The sequence below is a fragment of the Myotis nattereri genome, assembly GCF_964212035.1.
Source record: "Myotis nattereri genome assembly, chromosome: 16".
Classification (NCBI taxonomy): Eukaryota; Metazoa; Chordata; class Mammalia; order Chiroptera; family Vespertilionidae; genus Myotis; species Myotis nattereri.
This window is the reverse complement of record NC_138091.1, coordinates 43,151,512-43,175,399: the sequence shown is the minus strand read 5'-3', so window position 1 is coordinate 43,175,399 and position 23,888 is coordinate 43,151,512. Positions and strand designations below refer to the sequence as shown.

General features: G+C 51.6%; 1 protein-coding gene across 1 annotated transcript in view; it reads left to right on the top strand.

Moving 5' to 3' along the window:
- PLEKHM1 (pleckstrin homology and RUN domain containing M1) overlaps positions 1-23,161 on the top strand; it is a gene marked incomplete at its 5' end in the record, with an annotated part of 38,581 nt that extends 15,420 nt beyond the window's left edge. The window contains 7 exons of the mRNA XM_081108962.1: positions 5,202-5,472; positions 7,599-8,516; positions 10,819-10,964; positions 15,615-15,808; positions 19,218-19,281; positions 20,042-20,199; positions 21,014-23,161. Coding sequence (XP_080965088.1) covers positions 5,202-5,472; positions 7,599-8,516; positions 10,819-10,964; positions 15,615-15,808; positions 19,218-19,281; positions 20,042-20,199; positions 21,014-21,122 — 1,860 coding nt within the window. The 3' untranslated portion in view covers positions 21,123-23,161. The remainder of the gene's footprint in view (positions 1-5,201; positions 5,473-7,598; positions 8,517-10,818; positions 10,965-15,614; positions 15,809-19,217; positions 19,282-20,041; positions 20,200-21,013) is intronic.
- Positions 23,162-23,888: the final 727 nt, after the last annotated feature.

Below are 23,888 nucleotides of genomic sequence, written 5' to 3'. Positions count from 1 at the left end.
CTTTTGAAAATACTCATTTTGCAACATGATCCAGATTTAGAACTGTGCTGTCCAATTTGACAGCCACTGGCCACATGTAGCTATTAATTTCACCTGCTTCTTTTTACATTTTAAAAAAATGTGGCTACTAGAACATTTAAAGTGACATATATGACTCACATTGTATTTCTATTGGACAGCGCTGTTCTTGAATAAGCCAATCTAGTTTGTTGATAACCCAAGGGAAGTCAATCCTGGGAATGTCCCGGAGAAGTGTTAGCCAGTGGAGCAGCAGTCAAAGCTGTGACCTAAGCTCTTCAGCTGTTTCCGTTTGTTCTTGTGTCATGGAATGCAGAGGCAGGAATCTATGTACGTGTGCTCCTGGACACAGGAAGCCAGGAAGCTGCAGCCTGGGCTCATGTTGGTGCATGGTCTTACTTTTCAGCTCCATCCATGCACATCTCTCCTTTGGCCTGTAACTTCCAGATCCTATAACTCAGGACGGGACCAGGGCCATGCAAAGTGAAAGAGGTGCACACACACCCTTTTTAAAACAGCTTTAGTGCATTTAAAATTATTACTGTTTTAATCAGAGAAGAAGGGAGAAGGAGAGAGATAGAAAACTCAATGATGAGAGAATCATTGATTGGCTGCCTCCTGCACGCCCCCTACTGGGGATCGAGCCCACAGCCTGGGCATGTGCCCTTGACTGGAATCAAACCTGGGACCCTTCTGTCCACAGACTAACACTCTATCCACTGAGCCAAACCAGCTAGGGAGTCTTGTTCTTACATTTAGATATGTGGTATATTTTGAGTTAATTTTTGTATATTGTATAAGGATGAGGTCCAACTTCATTCTTTTGCATATAGATATCCAATTCTACCAGCACTATTTGTTGAAAAGACTATTATTTCCCCTTTTTAAAAAGTTTTGAGGAATGATGTGTTTAAAGTATATCAGATCCTCAGGTGCATACCTCAATGAGTAATTATATATGATATGCACTCTGTGACCACCATCCAGATCTAGATATAGAACATTTCCAGCCCAAAGGAAACTACCATAGATTCATTTTTCCTGTCATTGAACTCGTTATAAATGGAATCATACAATATATTACTCTTATGCTTCTTTCACTGAACTGTGCAGTTCACCTATACATACAACCTGGGACTATAGTTTGGCCTTTTCCACTGATCTATAGTATTTCATTATAAGACTATATCATAATGTATGTCTCCATGCTCCTGCTAACAGACATTTGGGTTGTTTCCAGGTTTGGGGCCATTATGAAGAACAGTCTTGTACTTGCCTTTTGGTGAACCTATGTACTCATTTCTGTGGGTATATATTGAGGAGTGGAATTGCCAGGCCATTGGGTAGACATATGTTTAGCTTTAGTAGATACTGCCAAACAGCTTTCTAACAGTCTTGTACCAAGTTATCCTCACACTAGTAATATATGAACGCTGCCATCTCTTTCTCCTAGCCAGCGGGGTCAGGTCAGGGCAGTCCACTCATCAACAAAGTTCTTCCTCTGCTCACCACGTTTTGACCCCCTGGCCTCCTTGCAGCTCCTGACAAAGCAAGTTTCTTGTAGCCCCAGGCACTTCCATTTTCTGTTCCCTGTGCCTGGACCCTTTTCTGACTCACTCCTTTCCCTCACTGCTGTCTCGGCCTTCCCTAACCACTCTGCTCCAAGCGCCGGGGACTCCCATTCCCATTCATCTGCTTCACTTGGTAACACTCATCACTATGTGAAGTTATATCATCTCTTCATTTTCTATTTGTGTATTTCCTGTCTTCCCGACTAGACTGTTGGCTCCATTATATGAGAGACCATGTCCATTCATTCTGTATTGTCAGCTCCAAGCACTGTACCTGGGAGAGAGTAGGTATCAATTACTAGTTCTTGAACTCTCTCTTGAAATGCCGGCTTGTAGATTTACACTGAGAAGTGCACCATCAAGTGCAGAGGTGGGCAGGTTGGTCTGACCAGGGCAGGCTCCACCTCCTTGCCACCTCAGGGGAGTCTGGTTGCTAGAGGGTTGCTTGGTAACGTGGAATCAAAGCACCTGCTGCTGAGTTCAGTGTATGCTTGCCCTTTCTGAAGCCCCTCTCCTTTGGGGAGTTGTGGATCCATTCATTCCCCTACTCCCTAGTCACTGGGCACACTGTGGCCCGCCTATTCACTTTGACCTGGTATCTTCACTCCTCAGCTAGACTCCTCTCTGGATTTCACTGTTGTATAAAGTGTCCTAATGTCCAGGTGGCATTCCTGGAGCGATTTTGGTCCCTAGTGGTAGGTGCTTTGGGTCCCTGGTGGCAGGTGCTGCTCTGGCTGAAATTCTTGGTCATTGGTGATTTCCCCCCACTGTTAAAGGGGCAGGGAGCTGCAGCCAATTAAGCCGACCATGCTCTTTTCCCCATGGGAGCCTGGTGTGCAATGGCTGCAAACAGCAGCATCCTTGGTAGTGTACGCAACCTGTTGCTAGTATGGGTTGCCTTAAGGGACCTTGGATACAGCCCTTTCTGGTGGACACTCGCGTCTGAACTCATGCTGCCCTCAATCTAGAAAAAAAAAAAAAAGAAGAAGAAAGGGGGGGGGGGCAGGGAACTGGCCAGATATGGGCCCCTGAGTGAGCAGGCTGTAGGAAGGTGGCATGAAAGGAAGACGGGAGACAGTTATGTGCTCCTCTCCCCTACCTCCCTTTCTGCTTTATAACTGGAGGCCTTGGCGTGGGCCACAGCCACAGGAGTTGGTCCAATTCCATGTGCAGAAGTTCCAAGGACCCAGTGTTCCCACTTTTTTTTCTCCTTTGCTAAGAGAACAAAAGGTTTCCCCGAGAGTATGATTTCCTGGTGGCTAACCTGTGGTCCCTGGAGTGTGTCTGACCATTTCCTGCTCGTCTCCCTCTCCGCTGCGGATGAAGGCACCCTCACCAGTGATCATACATCATCTCAGAATCCACATTTGTCTCCTTCCTTCCACTTCCCTCACCTCACCCTTGTATTTTATGCTAAAGATGTTTGGAAAGTCAAGATTTGTTCTTTCATCTGTTATAACTCTATGCCAGACACAAATAACAATGTTCCAAACAGCTTTGGGGTTAAATCCAGAACTCCATGGGAGCCCCCGGGTGGGATGGAGTATTCCTAACCCATCCCACCCGGGGGTGGGGATAGAGGGTGGGAGTGGGGTAAGGATGAGTAAGGAAAGCTTCCAGGAGGAGGTAGTAGATGACCTCTGAGCTGAGTCTCAAGGGATAGTGGTCTCTCCCAGTAAGGCCAGTAGCAGGGGCTGGGAGGTGTGTGCCAGGCTCCCTGAGGCTACCTAGACAGCCAGGGGTTGCTCCTGCCTATTTTCCTCAGGGAGTTGCCTTGAGTCCCGATGACCCAGGCAGGCCTTGTTCAGAGCCCTGTGTTGTAAATTCCCCTATAGCCACCTTCATTGACACATTGTCCTGCCACTGGCAGAAGGAAGCACCTGCCAAGTTTGAGGGTTTTCAGAGGAAGCCTTAGAGGCCCCGCTCTGTGAGCCTTCCCCCCAAACTCCTGGCTCAGAACTCTCACTCTTGGCTGAAAGGACTCTTATAGCATCTGAATGAATTAAATTGTTTAAACCAATCTTTCTGGGGAATCCCTAGTCCTACTCCCCTTCACCATCTAGGGGAGCAGGGAGGGCAGTTTTGATTTAGGGCTTGCAAATAGCAATGTCAGGTTGAGGTTGGTGGCACTTAATAAAACAGCTGGTCTGGTCCCCCCTGTGTGACTCATTTCCTCTGTGTAGACAGACATGTCTGGTGGCCCAGCCGGCTTCCTTGCCTCTGCACTTGCACACTTAGGCACAGAAAGGCTGGGAGCGCTTGAAATAGTGGAGGGTGGAGAGGGGCTAGAATCCATTCCCTCAAGCCCCTGACCTCAGACCCACTCCACTTCTCAAAGCCAGTGAGCAGCTTCAGACTCAGAGAGATAGCAACAGAAGGGAAAGAGTAGGATAGGCTGCCTGGGCCCTAGGGGTCCTGCTCTGAAGTGGGGAGCGGAAGCAGGGGTTGCCAGTGAGAACTCTGGGTCCTTCTCCCCCATGCCTCCCTTATCTCAGACCCTACAAGCAGAGCCGAAAAACTCTACATCCCTTAGACAAATGGTGCTAGGACAACTGAATATCCAGATAGAAAAAAATAAAGGTGGACCCTTCCTCACGCCATACATATAAATGAGCTCAAAGTAGATCATAGACCTAATTCTAAGATCTAAAACTAAAGCTCTTAGCAGAAAATAGGGGTAAATCTTTGTGACCTTGAATTAAGCAATGGTTTCTTAGATACAACACCAATGGCACAGACAGGCACAAAAAAATAGATGAATTGGACTTCATCAAAATTTAAAAATTTCGTTCCTCCAAGAGCACCATCAAGAAAGTAGAAAGACAACCTACAGAACTGGAGAAGTTATTTGCAGATTGTATTTGTTTCCTAGGGATCCTGCAGCAAAGTACTATAAACTGGATGGTGTAAAACAACAGAAATGCATTCTCTGCTAGAAGCCCAAACTCCGCATGTTGGCAGGGTTGGTTCCTCTGGGATTCAAGAATCTGTTCCATGCTTTTCTCTTAACTTCTGGTGTTACCAGCAATCCTTGGCATTCCTTGGCTTGTATACCCATCGCTCCAGTCCCTCCCTCCATCACATTCCTCTGTGCCTCTATCTTGACTTGGCATTCTTCTGTGTGTGTGTGTGTGTGTGTGTGTGTGTGTGTGTGTGTGTGTGTGTGTCTTTCTCCTCTGATAAGGACATAGTCATATTGGATGAAGGGCTCACCATACCCCAGTATGACCTCATCTGAACTAATTGCATTTGCAATAACCCAATTTTCAAATAAGGTCACATTCTGAAGTACTGGGGGCTAGGATTTCAACGTATCTTTTTGAGGGATAGAGCATCAACCTGCAGACTGAAGGGTTTGATTCTGGTCAAGGGCATGTACGTCGGTTGCAGGCCTGATCCTGGCAGGTTGATGCTGTATCCACTGAACCAGACTGGCTAGGGTGGAAAATGTTCTAAACTTAGTGGTAATGGTTGCCCAGTTGTATGAATATACTAAAACTATTGTATTATACAGTTTAAATATATGAATTTTATGATATGGGAATCATGTCTCAATTAAGATGTTTTTTTAAAAACTTAAAAAACAGCCTGTGTCTTTATTTCTTTCCATAGAAAAGCAAAAGCTGGATCTCGGAAGATGACTTCTACCGGCCTCCCCAGGAACAACACCCGGAGAGTCCTTCAGATGGCTCCGTAGCTTCTCCCAGACGGACTCCAGAGTCCAGGCCGTCTCTTCTCAGGCATTTTTCTCAAGGACCAAGAAAAAGCTCCTCCATGGGGGCCTTAGACAAAGCTTGTGTGCCTTCTCCAGGAAGCAGGAAATGCCCGGCAGCCGCCTCGCGGGAGCATAAGAACTTCAGGGTGGTGCATCGCAGGCAGATGGGTAGGTGGCTGCAGCATTCCAGGCCTATCCGCAGGGGCACGCCTTTCAGAAAGCCCTTCTGACGTCCTCTTTTCCATGACCAATTGGGTGGCGTCTTCTCACAAGAAAACGCTCATCTCGTGTTGAGTAATTCAAGAAAGCATTGCAGGAAAAGTGTTATGTATATTTTCTCATACAGTCTCAAAAGTAATGCCCAAAATTGCCTACAGAGTGCAAAAATACTGTGTATCTCATATATATATATATATATATATATATATATATATATATATATGGTGCAAAATACTGTGTATCATATATATATATATATATATATATATATATATATATATATATCTTTCAGAGAGGAAGGAAGAGGGAGAGAGAGATAGAAACATCAATGATGAGAGAGAATCACTGATCGGCTGCCTCCTGCCTGCCCTACACTGGGGATGGAGCCTGCAATCTGTGCTTGTGCCCTGACCGGGAATCAAACCGTGACCTCCTGAGCCATGTCAGCTGGGCTACTGTATCATATGTTGAGATGGAAACTATTTTCCCTGAAACTACCCTATAAGCCGTATTAATGGAACTCTTGGTTCTGTCTTGATCTCCACACCCTCCCACTCCCGTGAAGTCCAGAACGCATTAAATAACTATAACCTAATTTTTCTATAACCCTCATAAATGAACTTCCTGTTTCAAACAAGCAAATAAGCCGAAACAGGTTTGGCTCAGTGGATAGAGTGTTGGCCTGCGGACTGAAGGGTCCCAGGTTCGATTCCGGTCAAGGGCATGTACCTGGGTTGCGGGCATATCCCCAGTAGGGGGATGTGCAGGAGGCAGCTGATCGATGTTTCTCTCTCATCGATGTTTCTAACTCTCTATCTCTCTCCCTTCCTCTCTGTAAAAAATCAATAAAATATATTTAAAAAAAACAAAAACAAGCAAATAAGTATGCCCTAGAGCAGGGGTGGGCAAACTTTTTGACTCGAGGGCCACAATGGGTTCTTAAACTGGACCAGAGGGCCGGAACAAAAGCATGGATGGAGTGTTTGTGTGAACTAATATAAAGTCAAAGTAAACATCATTACATAAAAGGGTACGGTCTTTTATTTCAATAGTTTTATCATTTCAAACGGGCGGATCCGGCCCGCGGGCGGTAGTTTGCCCACGGCTGCCCTAGAGTCAGTCTCTTTCATTTTCTGCTTGCAGTGATCCAGCAGAGAATTCTGGCCAGGTTCCTGGGGCCCTGGTCCATGCTGGCTTCTTTTAGGTTTTTCTGTCAGCCTATGTGATATGGTTGTAACCATGTTGGAGAAGGTGAGCTCAGTCCTGGGTCTTCTTCTCTGTCGACACCCACGTCCCAGCTGATCTCACCTACTCTCAAGGGCCTTACGCCAACAGCTCCCCAATGTTTAGCTCCAGTGTGGACCTTGGCCTTGAACCTCAGATTCTCACCTCCATCGGCTCCATGCATGTCTAATAGGCTTCTCAAAATTGACGTATCCAAAAATGACTTCCAGTGATTCTCCACTAATTACAACATTATCAGGTTATTTTGGAGCAGGGGCATGGTACCCTTTCAAATATGTTGCAAGTGGGCACAATTTTTTTAAATTACAAAAATGGGCTCATACTACTCAATACTGTTCAATACAACTTTCTATGCTGATAAAAATGTCCTATGGGGTTAGGTTTCTCATCTCATAAAATGCCCAACTTCCTCCTCCCAGATGCCTGGGCTAAAAACCTTGTAGTTATCCTTGACTTTCACATCACACATCAAGTCCACCAGCAAGCCTTTTGGCATATCCCGAGTCTTCCACTCCTTACCACCTCCACCACCTCATGGGTTCAGTCCACCCACATCCCTGGCCAGGGTTACGGCAATGGCCCCCTAACTGGTCTCTCTCCCCCTATAGTCCTTCATATGAAGGACATATGAAGCCAGGACGACTCCCCCATTTAAAATATGTCAGATCATGTCCCTGCAGCGGCTGCTGTCCCCTCACAGCCGAGTGGCTGGCTGCTATTCTGATGGCGGTCATTTCCCCGCACCCATTACAGGACCTCGGCCCCAGAGGTTTTTTCTTGGGCGATGAAGGGACAGGCCCGTTGTCTAAAGTGCCCCTTTCTGCCTGCAGGACTGTCCAACCCGTTCCGGGGCCTCATGAAACTGGGCACAGTGGAGCGGCGGGGGGCGATGGGCATCTGGAAGGAGCTCTTCTGCGAGCTCTCCCCGCTGGAGTTCCGCCTCTACCTGAGCGGCGAGGAGCGCACCTGCGTGGAGAACTGCTCGCTGCTGCGCTGTGAGTCCGTGGGGCCGGCCCACAGCGACGGCCGCTTCGAGCTGGTCTTCTCCGGCAAGAAGCTGACCCTGCGAGCCTCTTCCCAGGACGAGGCCGAGGACTGGCTGGACCGGGTGCGGGAGGCCCTGCAGAAGTGCCGGCCGCAGCAGGAGGAGGAGTGGGTGAGCGTCCAGTACCCGGAGCAGCCCAGCGACCTCCCCGAAGGCCCCCAGGGTGGCCCCCCCTCCCACCCGGAGCCCACGGAGCCCGAATCCCTGCAGAGCACGCAGTTGGATTGGACCTCCGCCCAAGTGCCGGAGCCAGACGCTATTAAAGAGTCCCTCTTGTACCTGTACACGGATAGGACCTGGACGCCCTATGTCTTCTCCCTGTCCCTGGACTCCCTGAAATGCTTCCGCGTGAAAAACAACGAGAAGATGTTAAGTGACAGCCACGGAGTGGAGACCATCCGAGATATCCTGCCAGACACCAGCCTCGGGGGCCCGTCCTTCTTCAAGATCATCACGGCCAAGGCCATCCTGAAGCTGCAGGCCGGCAGCGCCGAGGAGGCCGCCTTGTGGAGGGATCTGGTGCGCAAGGTGCTGGCGTCCTACCTGGAGACGGCGGAGGAGGCCGTGACACTGGGCGGGAGTCTGGACGAAAACTGCCAAGAGGTGCTGAAGTTCGCCACCGGGGAGCAGGGCTTCCTGCTGCAGTACCTGGTGGCCATCCCCACCGAGAAGGGCCTCGACTCCCAGGGCTGCTTCTGCGCAGGTGACAACTTGCCCTCCCCCCACCCCCAGCCCGCCAGCCTCCCTCTGCCTCCGATGGGGTTGCTGCCTTAGGCCCTCCACGAGAGGCCCGGCCCACCCCTGGGGTGTTGCTGCACATGAAGCTATTGGCAGCTGTTGCAGCAAATGGTGTCTGCTCCTCCCAGCACCCAGTGAGCCAGTGCCCCTGCTTGTGGGAGTCCATCCCTTGCCCTTCCTACCACTCCTGCTCAGGGGCGAGACCTGTGGGAGGCAGCTCTGCTCTGTGTCTCTCTCTGCCCAGGGAGTTCTGGGGAGCTAAGCTCCCCGCTCCCTCTGTTATCAGATTACAACATTATCATGTTATTTTGGAGCAGGGACATGGTACCTTTCAAATATTTTGCAAGTGGGCACAATTTTTTTAAATTACAAAAATGGGCTCATACTACTCAATACTGTCCAATACAACTTTCCATGATACGGAAAATGTCCCATACAGTAGCTACCAGCCCCACGTGACTACTGGGTACGTAAAATGTGACTAGTGGGACTAAGGAACTGAATTTTTTACTTTATTTCCTTGAAATGGATTTAAATTTAAAAGGGCACCCATGTCTCATGGCCACCATGTTGGACAGCACAGTGGTATATATTGTTCTGCAACTTGGTTTTTTTCTAGTTAAAATACATTATGGGTATTATTCCAAGTCAGTGTATCTGCTATATCGTTATCATCACCAAACCTAATTCTTCTGGGCTGGGTACTGGCCAGATGCTTCCTTTGAATTGTCTCGTTTAATCCTCACAACCACCCTGTTGGGACAGGTGCACTATTATCTCTATTTATAGCTGAGGAAACTGAGTCACAGGGCTGGTAAGAGCCTGTCCCAGGTTCACACAACTATCAAGTGGCAGAGCCAGTTGAGGGCCATGTTGGTCCCAGAGCTCTGCTCTCAGCCGGGTCCCCATAGGCCCTCTCTACTCCCTTGTTTTCAAGGCTGCCTGATTTTCTGCTGCTCATGTTCCATCTTTAGCTCTTCCCTCCCAATCCACCCAGCCATTTCCAACACGCTGGGCCCTCCCAGGGAACTGAGTGGCGTGCCTCTGCAGCGTGCCAAAGCGACGGATGCGGCTGCAAGTGGGTTAGGAGCTGTCCTGTCGGGTGGAGCCTGTGGGACTGGAGGGAAAAGCCTGCTTCAGGCGTCTGGGAGGAAGTGGTCTGCGGTCAGCACCCCTCGGAAGGCCGAGCAGAGTTTCCTGCTGAAAACTTCAAGCCCTCCCCCCCCCCCCACCTCCACCCTCCACCAACACACCCCCTCACCGTCTTCGGGTGATTCACACTGTGGAGGTGAATGGATGCTGGCAGGGGCAGCTCTCACTGTCCCGGCCACCCGCCAGCCTTCGCCAGCTTTTGGGCAAGACTGAAACTGGGGGGCCTGGGCTTCCTCTCCGCCTGTAAGGCGCACGCCAATCCCAGCCACCTGGCTTGTATTTCATAGTTTGTGGGGCACTTTCAAAACCTGTCTCATTGAAACTTTGTAATAACCCACAGAGTAGCCAGGAGTAGCTGAACAGATACTGAAAGGGAACCCGGCAAAAAATTCGCTGAAGGTCAGGATGAGGCAACTGGTAAGCAGAGGAACCGGCCTTGCTAGTCCTGAGGCCGGAGGGATTCTTGTCCCCTGGCCCCGTGGGAGGCTGGGCACGTGCTCAAGATTTGAGCCAGACCCTTGTTTGCCCTAAGCACAGCGACTCACTCCCTCTGCTCCCTACTCCAGGGACCTCCAGCTGAGGAGCTGAGGCTGGGCCCCACACCCCTGTCCCGAGGTATCCAGCAGCTCTCGCTTCACACTGGCTCCAGGCCCTGCCTCCTACTGCCTTCCTGCCCACTCCCCATGCCCGACTTGCAAGGCCCTGACTTAGTTGCTTCCTTGTCGGGGGCCCAGTGGAGGGACAGACCTAGAGGAGGCTGACATTGGTGAGCCAGCAGTGGGAACATGGAAGAAGGCAGCTAGTTATAAGAGAATGCAGGCTCTAGTCAACACAGCCCAGCTCTGAATCCTGGCTGTGCCGCTTCACCCCTGTGTGACTGACAAGTTTCCCAACCTCTCTGCATCAGTTCTTCAGTGGTAAAATGACAGTGTTTTGTTGTCAAGATTAATTAATAGGGTTGATTGTGAGTGGTGGCTGTTCTTATCTTTATACTCTCCTTTTTTATCTTTATACTCTCCTTAGATAGCAGGCCTATCCACCTGGTTGCTTCTGTGTTACTCAGGAGCTGACTCTGACCCCGCCGCTGCTCACTCTCCCCATGTCCTTCTCCCCAGGCTGCTCCCGGCAGATCGGCTTCTCGTTTGTACGACCCAAGCTCTGTGCCTTCTCTGGCCTCTATTACTGTGACATCTGCCACCAAGACGATGCTTCAGTGATTCCGGCCAGGATCATCCACAACTGGGACCTCACCAAGCGCCCGGTGAGTCCCAAGCCCAGCGTATCGTGGCCACACAGGGCTGCTGAATGACAGAGAAACGGTCACTCCTCTGTGCTGCTGCCGTCCATCTGTTGGGAGGAGTGTGGCTCTAAAGAAGGCAGGGTCACTGGTTCAGGCCTCGTGATTTGGGGAAACTGATAAAGAAAACTTGGTGCTGGTCTAGAGCCTCTGTGCAGAGCTCTGTCAGTGCCTGCCGTGGTCCTCAGGTAGGAGTCTGAAGATGGTTTTCTGCAGCTCCTCATGGCTGCAGACAAACTGTTTAAGGCACCAGCAACTGGATGGATGGGTGGATGGATGGATGAATGGATGGGTGGATGGATGGATGGATGGATGGATGGGCGGGTGGGTGGATGGATGGATGGGTGCATATGGATGAATGGATGGGTGGAGGGGTGGATGGATAGATGGGTGGGTGGGTGGGTGGATGGGTGGGTGGATGGATGGGTGGGTGGGTGGATGGATGGATGGGTGGATGGATGGATGGGTGGGTGGGTGGGTGGATGGATGGATGGGTGCGTATGGATGAATGGATGGGTGGAAGGGTGGATGGATAGATGGGTGGGTGGGTGGGTGGGTGGGTGGGTGGATAGATGGATGGTCTGGCCAGCTGGTTGCAAATCCCCTTGGAGCAGTCAGCCTTTTCTGTTATCAGTGTAAGAACCTGACAATGGAAAAAACTAATGACAATTACTGGGAAGCAAGACCTCAGATACTCTAGACTGCAGTGGTTCTCAACCTTCCTAATGCCGTGAGCCTTTAATACAGTTCCTCATGTTGTGGTGACCCCCAACCATAAAATTATTTTCATTGCTACTTCATAACTGTAATTTTGCTACTGTTATGAAACGTAATGTAAATATCTGATATGCAGGATGTATTTTCATTGTTCAAGACCCACAGGTTGAGAATCGCTGCTCTAGAGAATGACAGCTTTGCACTTTCTTTTATACATTACAATTAAAGAGGAAACGTAATGAAGATTACATGAAGATGGGAGAAAGCAAGGCAGGGATTGGACTTTAGAATAATTAACAAAATTATGTGCTCTCTTGAGAGTGGTCACACTTTAGGAGGAGGGGGTTTAAAAAGAGGCATTTCAAAGGCGTGTACTCTAGATGCACAGGAACAATGGACAGCGCTTGCTGAAGGCAGAGATAAGCCTTTTGCTAGAAAAGTTATAGGCCTGGGGCCTGACTACCACCATGACCTGCCCCGTTGGGAATTTATGATCAGATCACCTTGTTAGATCCAGCACCTCTTTTTTGTCCACACCATGCATCTATGTATATATGTGTCTACTTTTTTATAAAATTGGGATTATACTGGACTCACATTGTTTTATAACACACTTGGTTTACTTAGTATTACATCTTTGATACTTTCTTATGTTCACCAAATGCTTTTAACTACAATGTATTTTAAGATGGTTCAGGCTTTCCTCTTCTCCAGCTGAGCTTACCCATTTTCCTGGCTGTGTTACCGTGAGCAAATGCCATATATGACAGGTCCCTTGAAACAGCAAGGATGGACTGGCTTCCGGCAACTACTGTTGTAATGTACCCCGTGAGTCACAGAAGGACGCCTCAAGAAGTCGAATTAAAGAGTCACATTTATTGCAATCTGGGACTGAGGGGCCATTCCCCAAATCTCATAGTAATAAGATGGCCGCAAAACCAGACTTATGTAGGCAAAGATCACAAAGGTATTGATTACATCCCAAGGTTTGGAATGAGGAACCTGGTTTGCAAAAAAAGCAGTTTACAGAAGCAGAAGCAGCATGTTATCTAAATTACAGTTTGGGATCTCCAGATCACTGAATTGACAGAAACACATTATCTAGAGTCCTCGGGTCTGGAATGAGGAACCTGGTCAGACTGAAGCATGTTATCTAGATTACAGTTTTTGGGTCTCTGAAACACTGAGTCAACAGGGACACGTTAACTGGAGCCCTCTGACCTTGGGATAACTGTGCTGTCCTTCCCAGGTAAAGGGAAATGTGCTTTCTAAGACCAGTATGACCACAACCAATGGGATAGTCACAGTACAATCAATAGGGTATTCAATCGAATGGGGTGATTTATATAATTCAGAAAATCAAAATAACTTTTCTATTATTTTAGCAAACAAATAAGTACAGAAACCAAACAGCTGGGTTAAAGTTAAACTATAGCTTCTACCTGAGATGATTGCTACCATACTTCACTACCAGTGTCTGTTTCGGGCTTGTGTGAGGACCGAAGGAGACAGTTCCCTCCCGGCACTCGGGCGGTGCCTTTCGCCTCTCCGGAGGCAGGTCACACCGGCCCCTGGTTCACCCGTCAGGGTCCATGCAGTCTTGGCATGTGGATGTGTCCTCGCCAGGGCACAGGGAGCCTGGGACTGAGTCTGTGCCATCCCAGCCTCTACCCTCCTGGGGATGGGAACCCCGAAGACGTTAGCTTCATTTTGTTTTGTTTGTGTGTGTTTTTTTTTTTGGTTACCTCATCCCCACCCATACCCTCAATGTTAAGTGTTTAAATAACGACATGGAGAAAATTAAACCTCAAAATCACCACAAAGGCAAAGAAGCCTTTGACCATAAAATACGCTCACTGTTTACAACACCCGGATATTTCTGTTGGGCCATCTCCTTATTCATTGCTGTAATTCTGGTGCCACTTCCTCGTTCCAGCTAGAAAATGACAATCCTCTTCTTGGCATGTCTGAGAGTGGGAATATGCAGCTCGCTCTCAGATCCCTGGCTTGGGGAACACAGGGAAATTCAGACTAGAAAGTGCCCGGCTCTCAGGGTAGGGGCCTTGCTGCTCACCGGCACTACCCTGGCTGACCCACTTGTGCGAGGCCTGCCCGGCACTTGGCAGGACGTGAGGCCAGGACTGGGGCTGCTTTCTTTGTCTGTCTCCTCCGCACGGGCGGGATAGAAATGGTCCCTGCAGCACCAACCCCCTGCCCGTCTGCAGCGGCAGCGCTCGGCTGTTTTCAGCCACATTCCGTGTGTTATTTCATCTGCGCCTCTCCCAAGGCCTGAGGCTGAGTTGTGGTCAGGGATGGGATGGGTGGGGGCTGGGGAACAGCAGTTCGATCTGACTAACAGGGGCTTGGACACCGGGCTGCCCATTGGCTGGGGGCTGGTACCCCTGGGACGTGGGAAAGAGTAGTTGTCTGTTGCTGGGGGAGGCGAGAGATGCCAGTGGAGTTGGGGGACCAGAAGCCTCCCCAGATCCCTGTTACATTCCTGACCCTCCGGGGGCAGCTGGTCCACAGCAGCTCAGAGTCTGGTGGCAGCCCCTTGGCTGAGTCTATGCTCCGTGCCAGGGGCTTACATAGACTTTGTTGTTGATCCTCACCCCAGGATATTTTTCCATTAATTTTTTAGAAAGAGTGGAAGGGAGCGGGGGAGACAGAGAGAGAGAAACATCTATGTAAGAGAGACACATCGCTGGGTTGCTTCCTGCAGGTGCCCTGACCGGGGCCAGGGATCAAGCCTGACACCGAGGTACATGCCCTTGACCAGAATCAAACCAGCAACCCTTCAGTTCGAGGGCAAACTCAGCAAACCTGATAGGGCACTTGGATTATTTTTTATTTTTTATTTTATTTTTTTAAATATATTTTATTGATTTTTTACAGAAAGGAAGGGAGAGGGATAGAGAGTCAGAAACATCGATGAGAGAGAAACATTGATCAGCCGCCTCCTGCACACCCCCCACTGGGGATGTGCCACAACCAAGGCACATGCCCTTGACCGGAATCGAACCCGGGACCCAATTCTGACTTGAAAGACAGACTCCTGCCTACTGCACAGTAGTTGACAGTGGAGGAGACCACACCTCAGCTTAGACCTGGTCTCCACTGCCTACAGGTGGGTTGGATAAGCCACTTTAGCTTCTCTGAACCTCAGTTGCCTCACCAATGAAGTGGGGATGATGGCACCTTCCCCTTTAGGTTGTTATTGGGGATGAAGAAAAGAGGTGGTCAAGATCCTCAGCCCAGTGACTAGCAAACAGTAGGTGCTCAGTACTTGGCTTTGGCATTAGGGCGGGGCCTCAGGGTAAAGCTTTCAGCACCTATCAGGTGGGACAGACTGAGATGGGTCACTGAACTCTGCACGGAGACTCGGGGAGCCCTGGTGCTGCTGCTGGCAGAGCCGAGGGAACTGGGGAAACCTCTTGTCAAGCTGTGTCTGATCTGTGGCTTCCTGTGGTTGGAGCCTGACTCAGCCAGTCACCTGGTTCCTGAGTCAGCCCAGGAGACAGTGTGTTTCCTTTAGGCAGGAAAATGGGGGCTGGGAGGAGAGGAAGTCCTGGGAAGGGTCCCTGAGGCCCCGGGGGAGGGGGACCCCTCCTCCGTCCCAGCATGGTCTGGGAGGGCAGCAGCGGGTGCCATGGAGGGAACGGAGGTTTGGGGCTCATAGAAACTGGGTTCAGATCTTGGCATTTATGAGCCGTGGGCCCAGGCCAAGTCACTTCATCTCTCTGAACCCCAGTTTCTTCATCTATAAAATGGAATGGCACCATCCTCTTGGAGGGTGGCTGTAGCCTGAGTGGGCAGGTGGGTAATGCAGGGCCTGACCCAGAGGCGCTTACTGAAGGGCCTTTCTGTCTCACCCCCATTGCCTGGTGGTGTCCCCAGGTCTGCCGGCAGGCCCTGAAGTTCCTAAAGAAGATCCGGGCCCAACCCCTCATCAACCTGCAGCTGGTGAACCCATCGCTGTACGAGCACGAGGAGCGGATGCAACTCATCGGGAGGAGCCGGGAGCAGCTGAAGCTTCTGGGGGATTACCTGGGCCTGTGCCGGAGTGGGGCCCTGAAGGAGCTCAGCAAAAGGTGAGCACCCTGCACGTGGACACACGCTCAGGCGTCCTCTGGGCACGCGCAGGAGGCAGCCAATCAAGGATTCTCTCATCGTCTGTCTGTCTGTCTCTCTCCCTCTCTCCCTCTCTCGTCCCCTCTGAAATAAACAAACATGTTTTTTTAAAGAAATATATAGATAGATAGATATGTTTTTATTGATTTGAGAGAGAGGGAGAGAGAAATAGAAACATTGATGAGAGAAACATCGATTAGCTGCCTCCCACATGGCCTCCACCAGGAATCAAGTCCAAAACCTGGGCATGTGCCCTGACCAGGAATTGAACTGGTGACCTCCTGGTGCCTGGGTCCACGCCCAACCACTGAGCCACACCAGCTGGGCCATAAAAACATAGTTTTTATAAAAGAAGCAGAACAGGCACGAGAAAGAGCACAAGAGGAGCCTCTGCCGGGGCTCAGACCCACTGTGTGATTCAGGGAAGTCACTTTGCTTCTCTGAGCCTCATTTTTCTTGTCTGTAAAATGGGCAAGTCACCCCTGTATTCATGTGGCCTTCCTGAGTTGTGGTGAAGGCTGCATAAGAGGCTTAGAGTCGGGGAAGGGACACGGACAGGCAGACAGATGGCCCTGGTTCAGCGTGGCATGTGCCATGAGAGAGGGCACCTGACCCAGCTTTGGCAGGGCCCAGAGGGCCAGGGTAGCCCCCAGAGGAGATAACATCTGAGCTGAGTGTTTGTGGAGTTCTGCCTTTTCATTAAGGAAAAACAATGTTTTTCTTCTTGCAAAGATAATATTCAAAGAGTAAGAATGAGAATCAGACAGAAAGTTGGGACCCCCTGCAGTCTCACCTGTGGGTATTATTTGAGCTTCCAGACCTCACTCTGCCTCACACACAGGAAAACAGGGTTACCGCAGCACATGGCACCTGTGTATAAGGAGATGGGCTTAGAAAAACTAAGGGGAAGGGAAGGCCCGGCTTTCCTGACTAAGGGGACCTGTGGCATGGAGGGGGTGGGAGTGTGGCTCACCAGGACCCACAGGGGGCTTAGTGCAGCTGGATTGTGGGTGCAGGGCCAGACCTGGAAGGTCCTGTGTGCCACACCAACGGCACCTGTGTTTTATTCTGCCAGCAGTGGGAGCCACTGGAGGGTTTGAGCAGGACTGTCGCATTCTGATCAGGAGTTTGAAAAGACCGAGTTTGGCAGCAGGGTAGTAACTCGCCAAGAGGAAAGGTGTCTTGGACTGAGTCATCCAGGTGGAGGGTGAGAGCACGAGAAGGGCTGAGAAGGAATAGGCAGGTCTCGGATGTGGGATCCCCTTTCTCTCCAAGGACCTAGCCAGGGGGCTGCCACCAGCAAAGGGGAGCTCCCCCCGCCCCCTCGACTTCACCTCCCTCTGCAGTTGTAAGGCCTCCAAGTGTGACGGGCCCAGGTGCAGTGGCTCACAGGGAAGGCTCTGGACCTGGTAGCCCCCAGGGCTTCCATGACTGAGCAGAGGGCAGATGATAGACGTGACTGTCCATCCAAATCAGCCCCACCCTTCCTGCCACTCAGGAACAGCCTGAGCACCACCCCCACCCCCGCCCCCTGCGTTTTCCTGATGATAAATGGCGGCTTCCTGTTCCCAGAAAGCTGGGATTTTCCTAGGGAGACCAGCATACAGTACTGAGCGTCTAGCCCTGGCTGGTCTGGCTCAGTGGCTGAAGCTTCGGCCTGCGGACTGAAGGGCCCCGGGTTTGATTCCCATCAAGGGCACATGCCCGGGTTACACGCTCAATCCCCAGTGTGGGACATGCAGGAGGCAGCCGATGAGTGATTCTCTCTCATCATTGATGTTTCTGTCTCTCCCTTCCTCTCTGAAATCAATAATGTGTGTGTGTGTGTGTGTGTGTGTGTGTGTGTGTGTGTGTGTGTTTAAAAGAAAGAAAGACCTGAGCATCCAGTGGGCAGCGTCCTCACCCCACAGATCACCCACCATGTAGCCTGCCTGGCTGCTTCGGGGGGACTTGCCATCTCCACCCTGGATTGGCTTCCCCCCTGGACCATAATTGAGGCTGTGGAGTGAGCCATGGCCAAGCCCCCATTCCAGACACCCCAGGGTCTGGCCCCATCCGGCCCGGATGTTCAGAGCATCCTGGGGCAGGTTTGCAGGCTTCCTCAGAATTGGAGCATTCTCCCCAGACCCCAGCACCGTGCACACTCACACTGCAAGGCCAGGCAGGCTTTGTACCAGGGGAGCGTCTGCAGGTGTTTCCTCTCTGTCCCTCAGGATGTAACCCTGGGACCTCTGCCATCAGCGGGGTAGAAACGAGAGCCCGGCTGGTGGTGGAGCTCATCCTCTGTCTCCCCGCCTCCCCACCCACCTCTGAAAGGGGATCTGCCGTGGAGCTGAGAACAGGTCTCAGGTCCTCACAGGGCACTGAAACCAGATGCTTGAATGTCTGTCCCTCAGCCAGACCAGGGCTGCGGGAGGGCAGAAGCCAGGTCCTGTGCATTTCTGTCCCCAGCACTGTCCCTGATATGTGATGGGGGCAATAAAGACAACCGCTGACACCTACAGGCATCCACAGGGCGGATGAGAACAGGCTCCAGAGCCAAGCGCTTACACTCAAACTCCAGCTCTGCAGCTTCCTAGCTGTGCGGCCACAGCAAGTTATTGAACCTCTGTTCCTCCATTCTCTCCTCCTCAAAGTGAGTGTTATAATAGCGCTGACCTCAAAGGATTATTGTGAGGAGTAATAAGTTTATATTTATATATAAGCTTTCAGCCCAGTTCCTGGTACCAACTGTTAGCTTTCATCATCCTCTTCCTCATTATTATTTTTATAGACATTTACTTTATTTTTTATACCTTTAAGTTAAAAAAGCATTTTTAGCCTTATTGAGGTATAGTTGACAAATAAAATTGTAAGATATCTAAAGTGTACAGTGTGTTGATTAGTTATATGTACACATTGGGAAAGAATTCCTCCCATCTGGTTAATTAACACACTCACCACATTATTTACTTAATTTATTTATTCAGAAATTTTTTTTGGTAAGAACATTTAAGTTCTGCTCTCAGTGAATTTCGGTTGTGCAATACAAGTTTAGCAACTAGAGTTAGGTAATTATTCATTGTTTACGATGTGCAAGGCACTGTGCCAAAAGTTTTAAATAAATTATTTAATCCTCAGAACAGCTCCATTTCTCAGGTGAGGAAACGTGAGGCTCTGGGAGGTTGAGTAACCTGCCCGAGGTCCCTATGTTAGTCAGTCACTGGAAGGCCAGGTTCCGGCCTGTCTGGCTGGCTGTGCTCCGCGTCAGCACCCCGCCCAGGTGGGAGGTGTCGCTGCCTGCTTAGCCCGGCTCAGGGGATGAAAACAAACACAGGTTGGCTGGGGCTTGGAAACCCTTCTAAGGGACCTCTTGTGTTTTCTTTGAAGGCTCACCCACAGGAATTATCTCTTGGAGTCTCCCCACAAGTACAGTGTCGCTGACCTCCAGCAGGTGAGAAAGTTGCCCCCCAACCTCCAGACCTCTCCAGAGGGACCCCATTCCTGGAAAAAATCAGAAAGGGAGGTGGGGGTGGTGTTGCTGAGCTCACTGAGACAAAACAGAGGTCCGCAGCTTTTCAGGACCTTGGACTGGTGTCCCCCTGCCCCCCGTCCCCCGCCCCCCCGTCCCCCGCCCCCCCCTGCCCCTTGCTTCCTGGGGCAGAGAGTGAGCCCGCAGCGCCCCGGGAATAAGCAGGCACTACAGCAAAGCCCAGGATCACAGGGGTGAGAGTTGGAGACATTCCTTTGCTCAAGGAAAGGAACAGTGGATTTGGGCCTCGTCTGTCGATCCTGTGATCCCCACCTGCACAAAGGCTGATGCCTGTACTGCTCGGCCTGATTTGGGGAGGATTTCATACCCAAGTGGAAAGACACTTCTATTGGAATAGGAGTTGTTGGGGTTTTTTTTAATATGTTTTTATTGATTTTTTTTTTTTTGAGGGAGAGATAAGAAGATCGATGAGAGAGAAACATCGATTGGCTGCCTCCCGCACACCCTCCACTGGGGATCCAGCCTGAAACCCGGGCATGTACCCCGGCCGGGAATCGAACCAGGGACCTCTTGGTGCATGGGTTTATGCTCAGCCACAGAGCCACACCAGCCGGGGAGCCGTTCTTCAGGCAGGGTGCCACCAATAGGCCACATTTTGCAGACGGCCTTGGCCTCAGCACAGCTCCCTAAAATGCCTGGCGGCCTGCATCTGCCCCTACAGATCTCGGAGGGAGTGTATGAAGGATTCCTCAAGACCCTGATCGAGTTTGCCTCCCAGCATGTCTACCACTGTGACCTGTGCACCCAGCGTGGCTTCATCTGCCAGATCTGCCACCACCATGACATCATCTTCCCCTTCGAGTTTGACACCACCGTCAGGTATGCAGGACACCCAGCCAGATGCCCCACCCCTCCCCTTCCCCCAGCATTTCAGGGTGGCGTGGCAGACCTGGGTCCTTGGGTGGGACCACACTTAACATCCCTCTGCGCTAGTGCCTCGGGTTAGTGAGGTTGTGTAGAGCAGCTGATGCCCTGGGCAGTCATGGTCAGCCCCAGTCCTGCTCAGGGGACAGCACAAGCCCTCAGAGAATGCTATTGGCTCTCTTCCGGGGTCTCAGTTTTGTCATCTATGAATGGGTTGAGGAGGGACTGAATGAGTTATTGCCCTGGAGTGTTGGACAAGGCCCAGCACAAAATGGGCAACTGGTGGGTGACCTTCTGCCCCTGTCATGGTCGTTCTTATTCCCCGTTATCACTCGCTCATTATCAGAAGCCTCTCAATGGACAAATTCATCCACCAAACCTTTCTTCCAACCCATGTGGGAGTGGAAATCTGAGCTGGTGGGAGCATTCATTCATTTCAGTCGGTGTTCCCTGGCCCAGACTCAGCCCCTGAACAGACCTGGGCTGAGTGTTTCCAACTGCAGAGTATCGTAACCATAGGCAAGCAGTCATTAGTGAGTCTCAGCAGCATCTATAAAAAATGAACTAGAGGGTCAGCAGGCATCACATGACCTTGGGTACGCATCGCTGCAAGAATCTCTTCTCCCTGGATGGAGAAGTGCCTGTGGGCCGGGGGTTGTGGGTGGAACACAGCCCGACTGTGGGCTCTGGTCAGGAACACTGGCCAGCCTCAGGCCCCAGGGGAGGCCTCCGCCCATTTGCACAAGTAGCACTTGCCTCTTTCTCCCAGGTGTGGCGAATGCAAGACCGTCTTCCACCAGAGCTGCCAGGCCGTGGTGAAGGGCTGCCCCCGCTGTGCCCGCCGGCGCAAGTACCACGAACAGAACGCTCTCACCTAACCCAGTCTCCTGACCCCCCTCAAAGGCCTCGGGGTGAGGGTTCCGCTCAGCCATGCAGCTGGGTTTGCCATCAGCCCCGGCCACTCTCTCAAGGTGTCACAGCTGTCTCCCTCGTCAGGAAGACTCTCAGATGTGACTAGAGCATGAGCCTACCAGAGGGCTTAATGATTGATGGCCCGTCGTCCCCCCCCACCCCCCCATCTGCTCCAGGAGGTGGGACACCAGCAGACGCCCCCTGTCCGGGGAGCTGGGGGTGGGGGGACTTTGCACTAATCAGGCTCCAGCTCATCTCACTGACATGACACCCCCATCAGGGCTGTTCACACACTGTGGAAATAAGACTTGGGGCGCATTTACAAATCCACATGCCTGATTAAAAGGTCTAGTTTTTTAAGGTGGGTTTTCCCCCTTCCTATTTCAATAGAAAATATTTTTTTATTCTTAACCCTATACAAATCACCCAAGAAATCCAGGCATTCTCACCATGAGCGAATGTGCAGGTACTGCCCAGGCCTGGTCTGCAGACAGGCGGGCGGCTGGGCATCCCTGTGCCAGAGCCCGTCAGCTGCCTCTCCTTCACCCTCCCCAGACGCTTGCTGCCAACAGCTCAAGTGCAATGTGCCAAACAGCCCATGGGGCCAGGCGGGTCGGTCCTGATGCCACCTTCTTCCTCTCCCTCTCTACTCCCTGCCCCATGCCCCCCACCTGAAAAGCCTATCTTTCTCTGTGTCAGAGCCCCTTGTCTCTTCTGTAGCCAGGATTCTGGTCCCTGCACGAGAAGGGTAATGACTTCAACCCAGCACTGTCAGCACTTTGCATCTTCCTTGGGCCAGGGACCGGCCCACCCCTCCGCCCCATGCCCTCCCCACTCCTACCCTACACTGGGACACTCTCAGGGGTCCCACCCCTGCCTGCCTGACCCCTGCTGGGACAGAGGTAGTCTGGGCTCACAGAGAGGGCAGTGAGCCCAGGCCGGGGGCCAGCCTTGGCACACACTGTGGAACAGTGACCCGTCCTTCACGAAGCGTGCCAGCCCCGCTGCTGAGATGTGCGGGGGCCAGCGGGGGCAGGGCCACGGAAGGGCTTCGCCTCCGTTCACAAAGCCATGCATTCACACAGCTTTGCCGGACTGGCCCGGGAAGGGCGCGCTGGAGACTGGGAAATGTCATGGAAACGCCATTGCCATTTGAAGGAGTGTTGGAATTGTTTTCAAATGATATTTAGACCCTTGGGGCTTGGGGGAGTCTGCTGCATCCCTCCCTCCTCTCCTGAATCCAGCAAGCCCCCCTCCGCCCTGGGGCCCTCTGGTCATCTCTGCACTCAGCTTGAGATTGGGGGCCTCATGTGAAGACCCACCTGTCCTGCCAGGAGATGAGCTTACTGCCACTTCTCCCTTGGGGTGATTTGGCTGCCGAGTCACCTGTCTAGCCCCGTGGAGCTGGATAAACTGTGCAATAGAACAGAGGAGGTGCTAGGCAGGCGGGGGAGGGGCTGCCACACAGCCTCTCTGTCCCCTCTTGTAAGATGGTGCCCACCTGTGCCCAGCACACCAAAGCCTCCAGAAGCAGAAATGGATCCTTATCCTCATCCCACCCCTCAGAGCATTTATGCCAGCACAGCCTGATCAGAGCCCCGACTGCCCCAGATCCCTGAGTGGGCAGGAGCCCAGCCTGGGTGCGCAGTGTGGCCCTGGCTGGGCCTGTATGTTCTATATTCCACGAGGTGCCCTAGGAGGGGGCAGGAGTGAGACCTTGGAGGCGCCTACTTCAGTCTGCTCCACCCCCGCGCTCCCAGAGATGAGAAGCATTAAATCTGACGCTCCCCCATCCCCAAAAGCTGCTGATGCTTTCAGATGAGCTGAGTTGCACCTCCTCACCTCCGACTGAAAGCTGATGTGAACCCGAGTGGTGGCCACACTATTTTTAAAGTGTCACTGGATGCAATAAACTTTGCAGTACGGGGCCCTGGTGCTTGGTGATGTACTGAAGGAACTGCTGCTGTGTGTTGTTTGATTTTGCAGTAAAGACCTGATCTTTCTAATCTCTGGTCTGGCTTCTGAATCCTCACGCTGTGGCTGATTGGGGGAGACCCTGGGCCATCCATTGCCAGTCTGATTGGGCCTCCACTCTCCTGTTAGTCCCTAGGCACCGGAGAGGAGAGGATGGGGGAGTGGTAAACATTTGTAAGCAGGAGACTTGTGTGCCAGCAGTGGGCATGGAGGAGAGGGCAGTCACAGGTTCAGTATATACCCCACCCTTGGAGTCTGAGGAGGCAGGGCCCCCATGGGGTTGGATTTCAGGGAGGTTTATTCCTATGCAACAGCTGAAGCCGATGCCTGAAATCCCACCACCATGGCTTCTTTCCTGTGCCTTCCATGCCAAAGCACAGACCCCTGACCCTGGAATGTGTGAAATCTCAGGCCTACATTTCCCACTGGATTGAGCGAAGGGGCTAGGAAGGACAGGCTGGGCAGGGCCCTGATTCCGCCCTCATGGTTTGAGGGCTCACATGGGCTTTTATTTGTCTGTAGACCTTCCTCAGAAGGTCCAGGGGGCCCCTGCAGGGGGAAGCCCACCACTGCCCACTGTACGGACAGAAGAAGGAAACGCTAATTTGCAGGGAAATGGGACTGGAAAAGATGACATTTAGGTCTGTAGTTTCCTCTCCTTTCAGCCCATGAGGGAGCACCCACTGCCCATCCCATGAGCCCAGCTTCTGCAAGCTCACCTCCCCCCAGGGGCAGTAGGTGGGGGTGGGCTCCAGGGA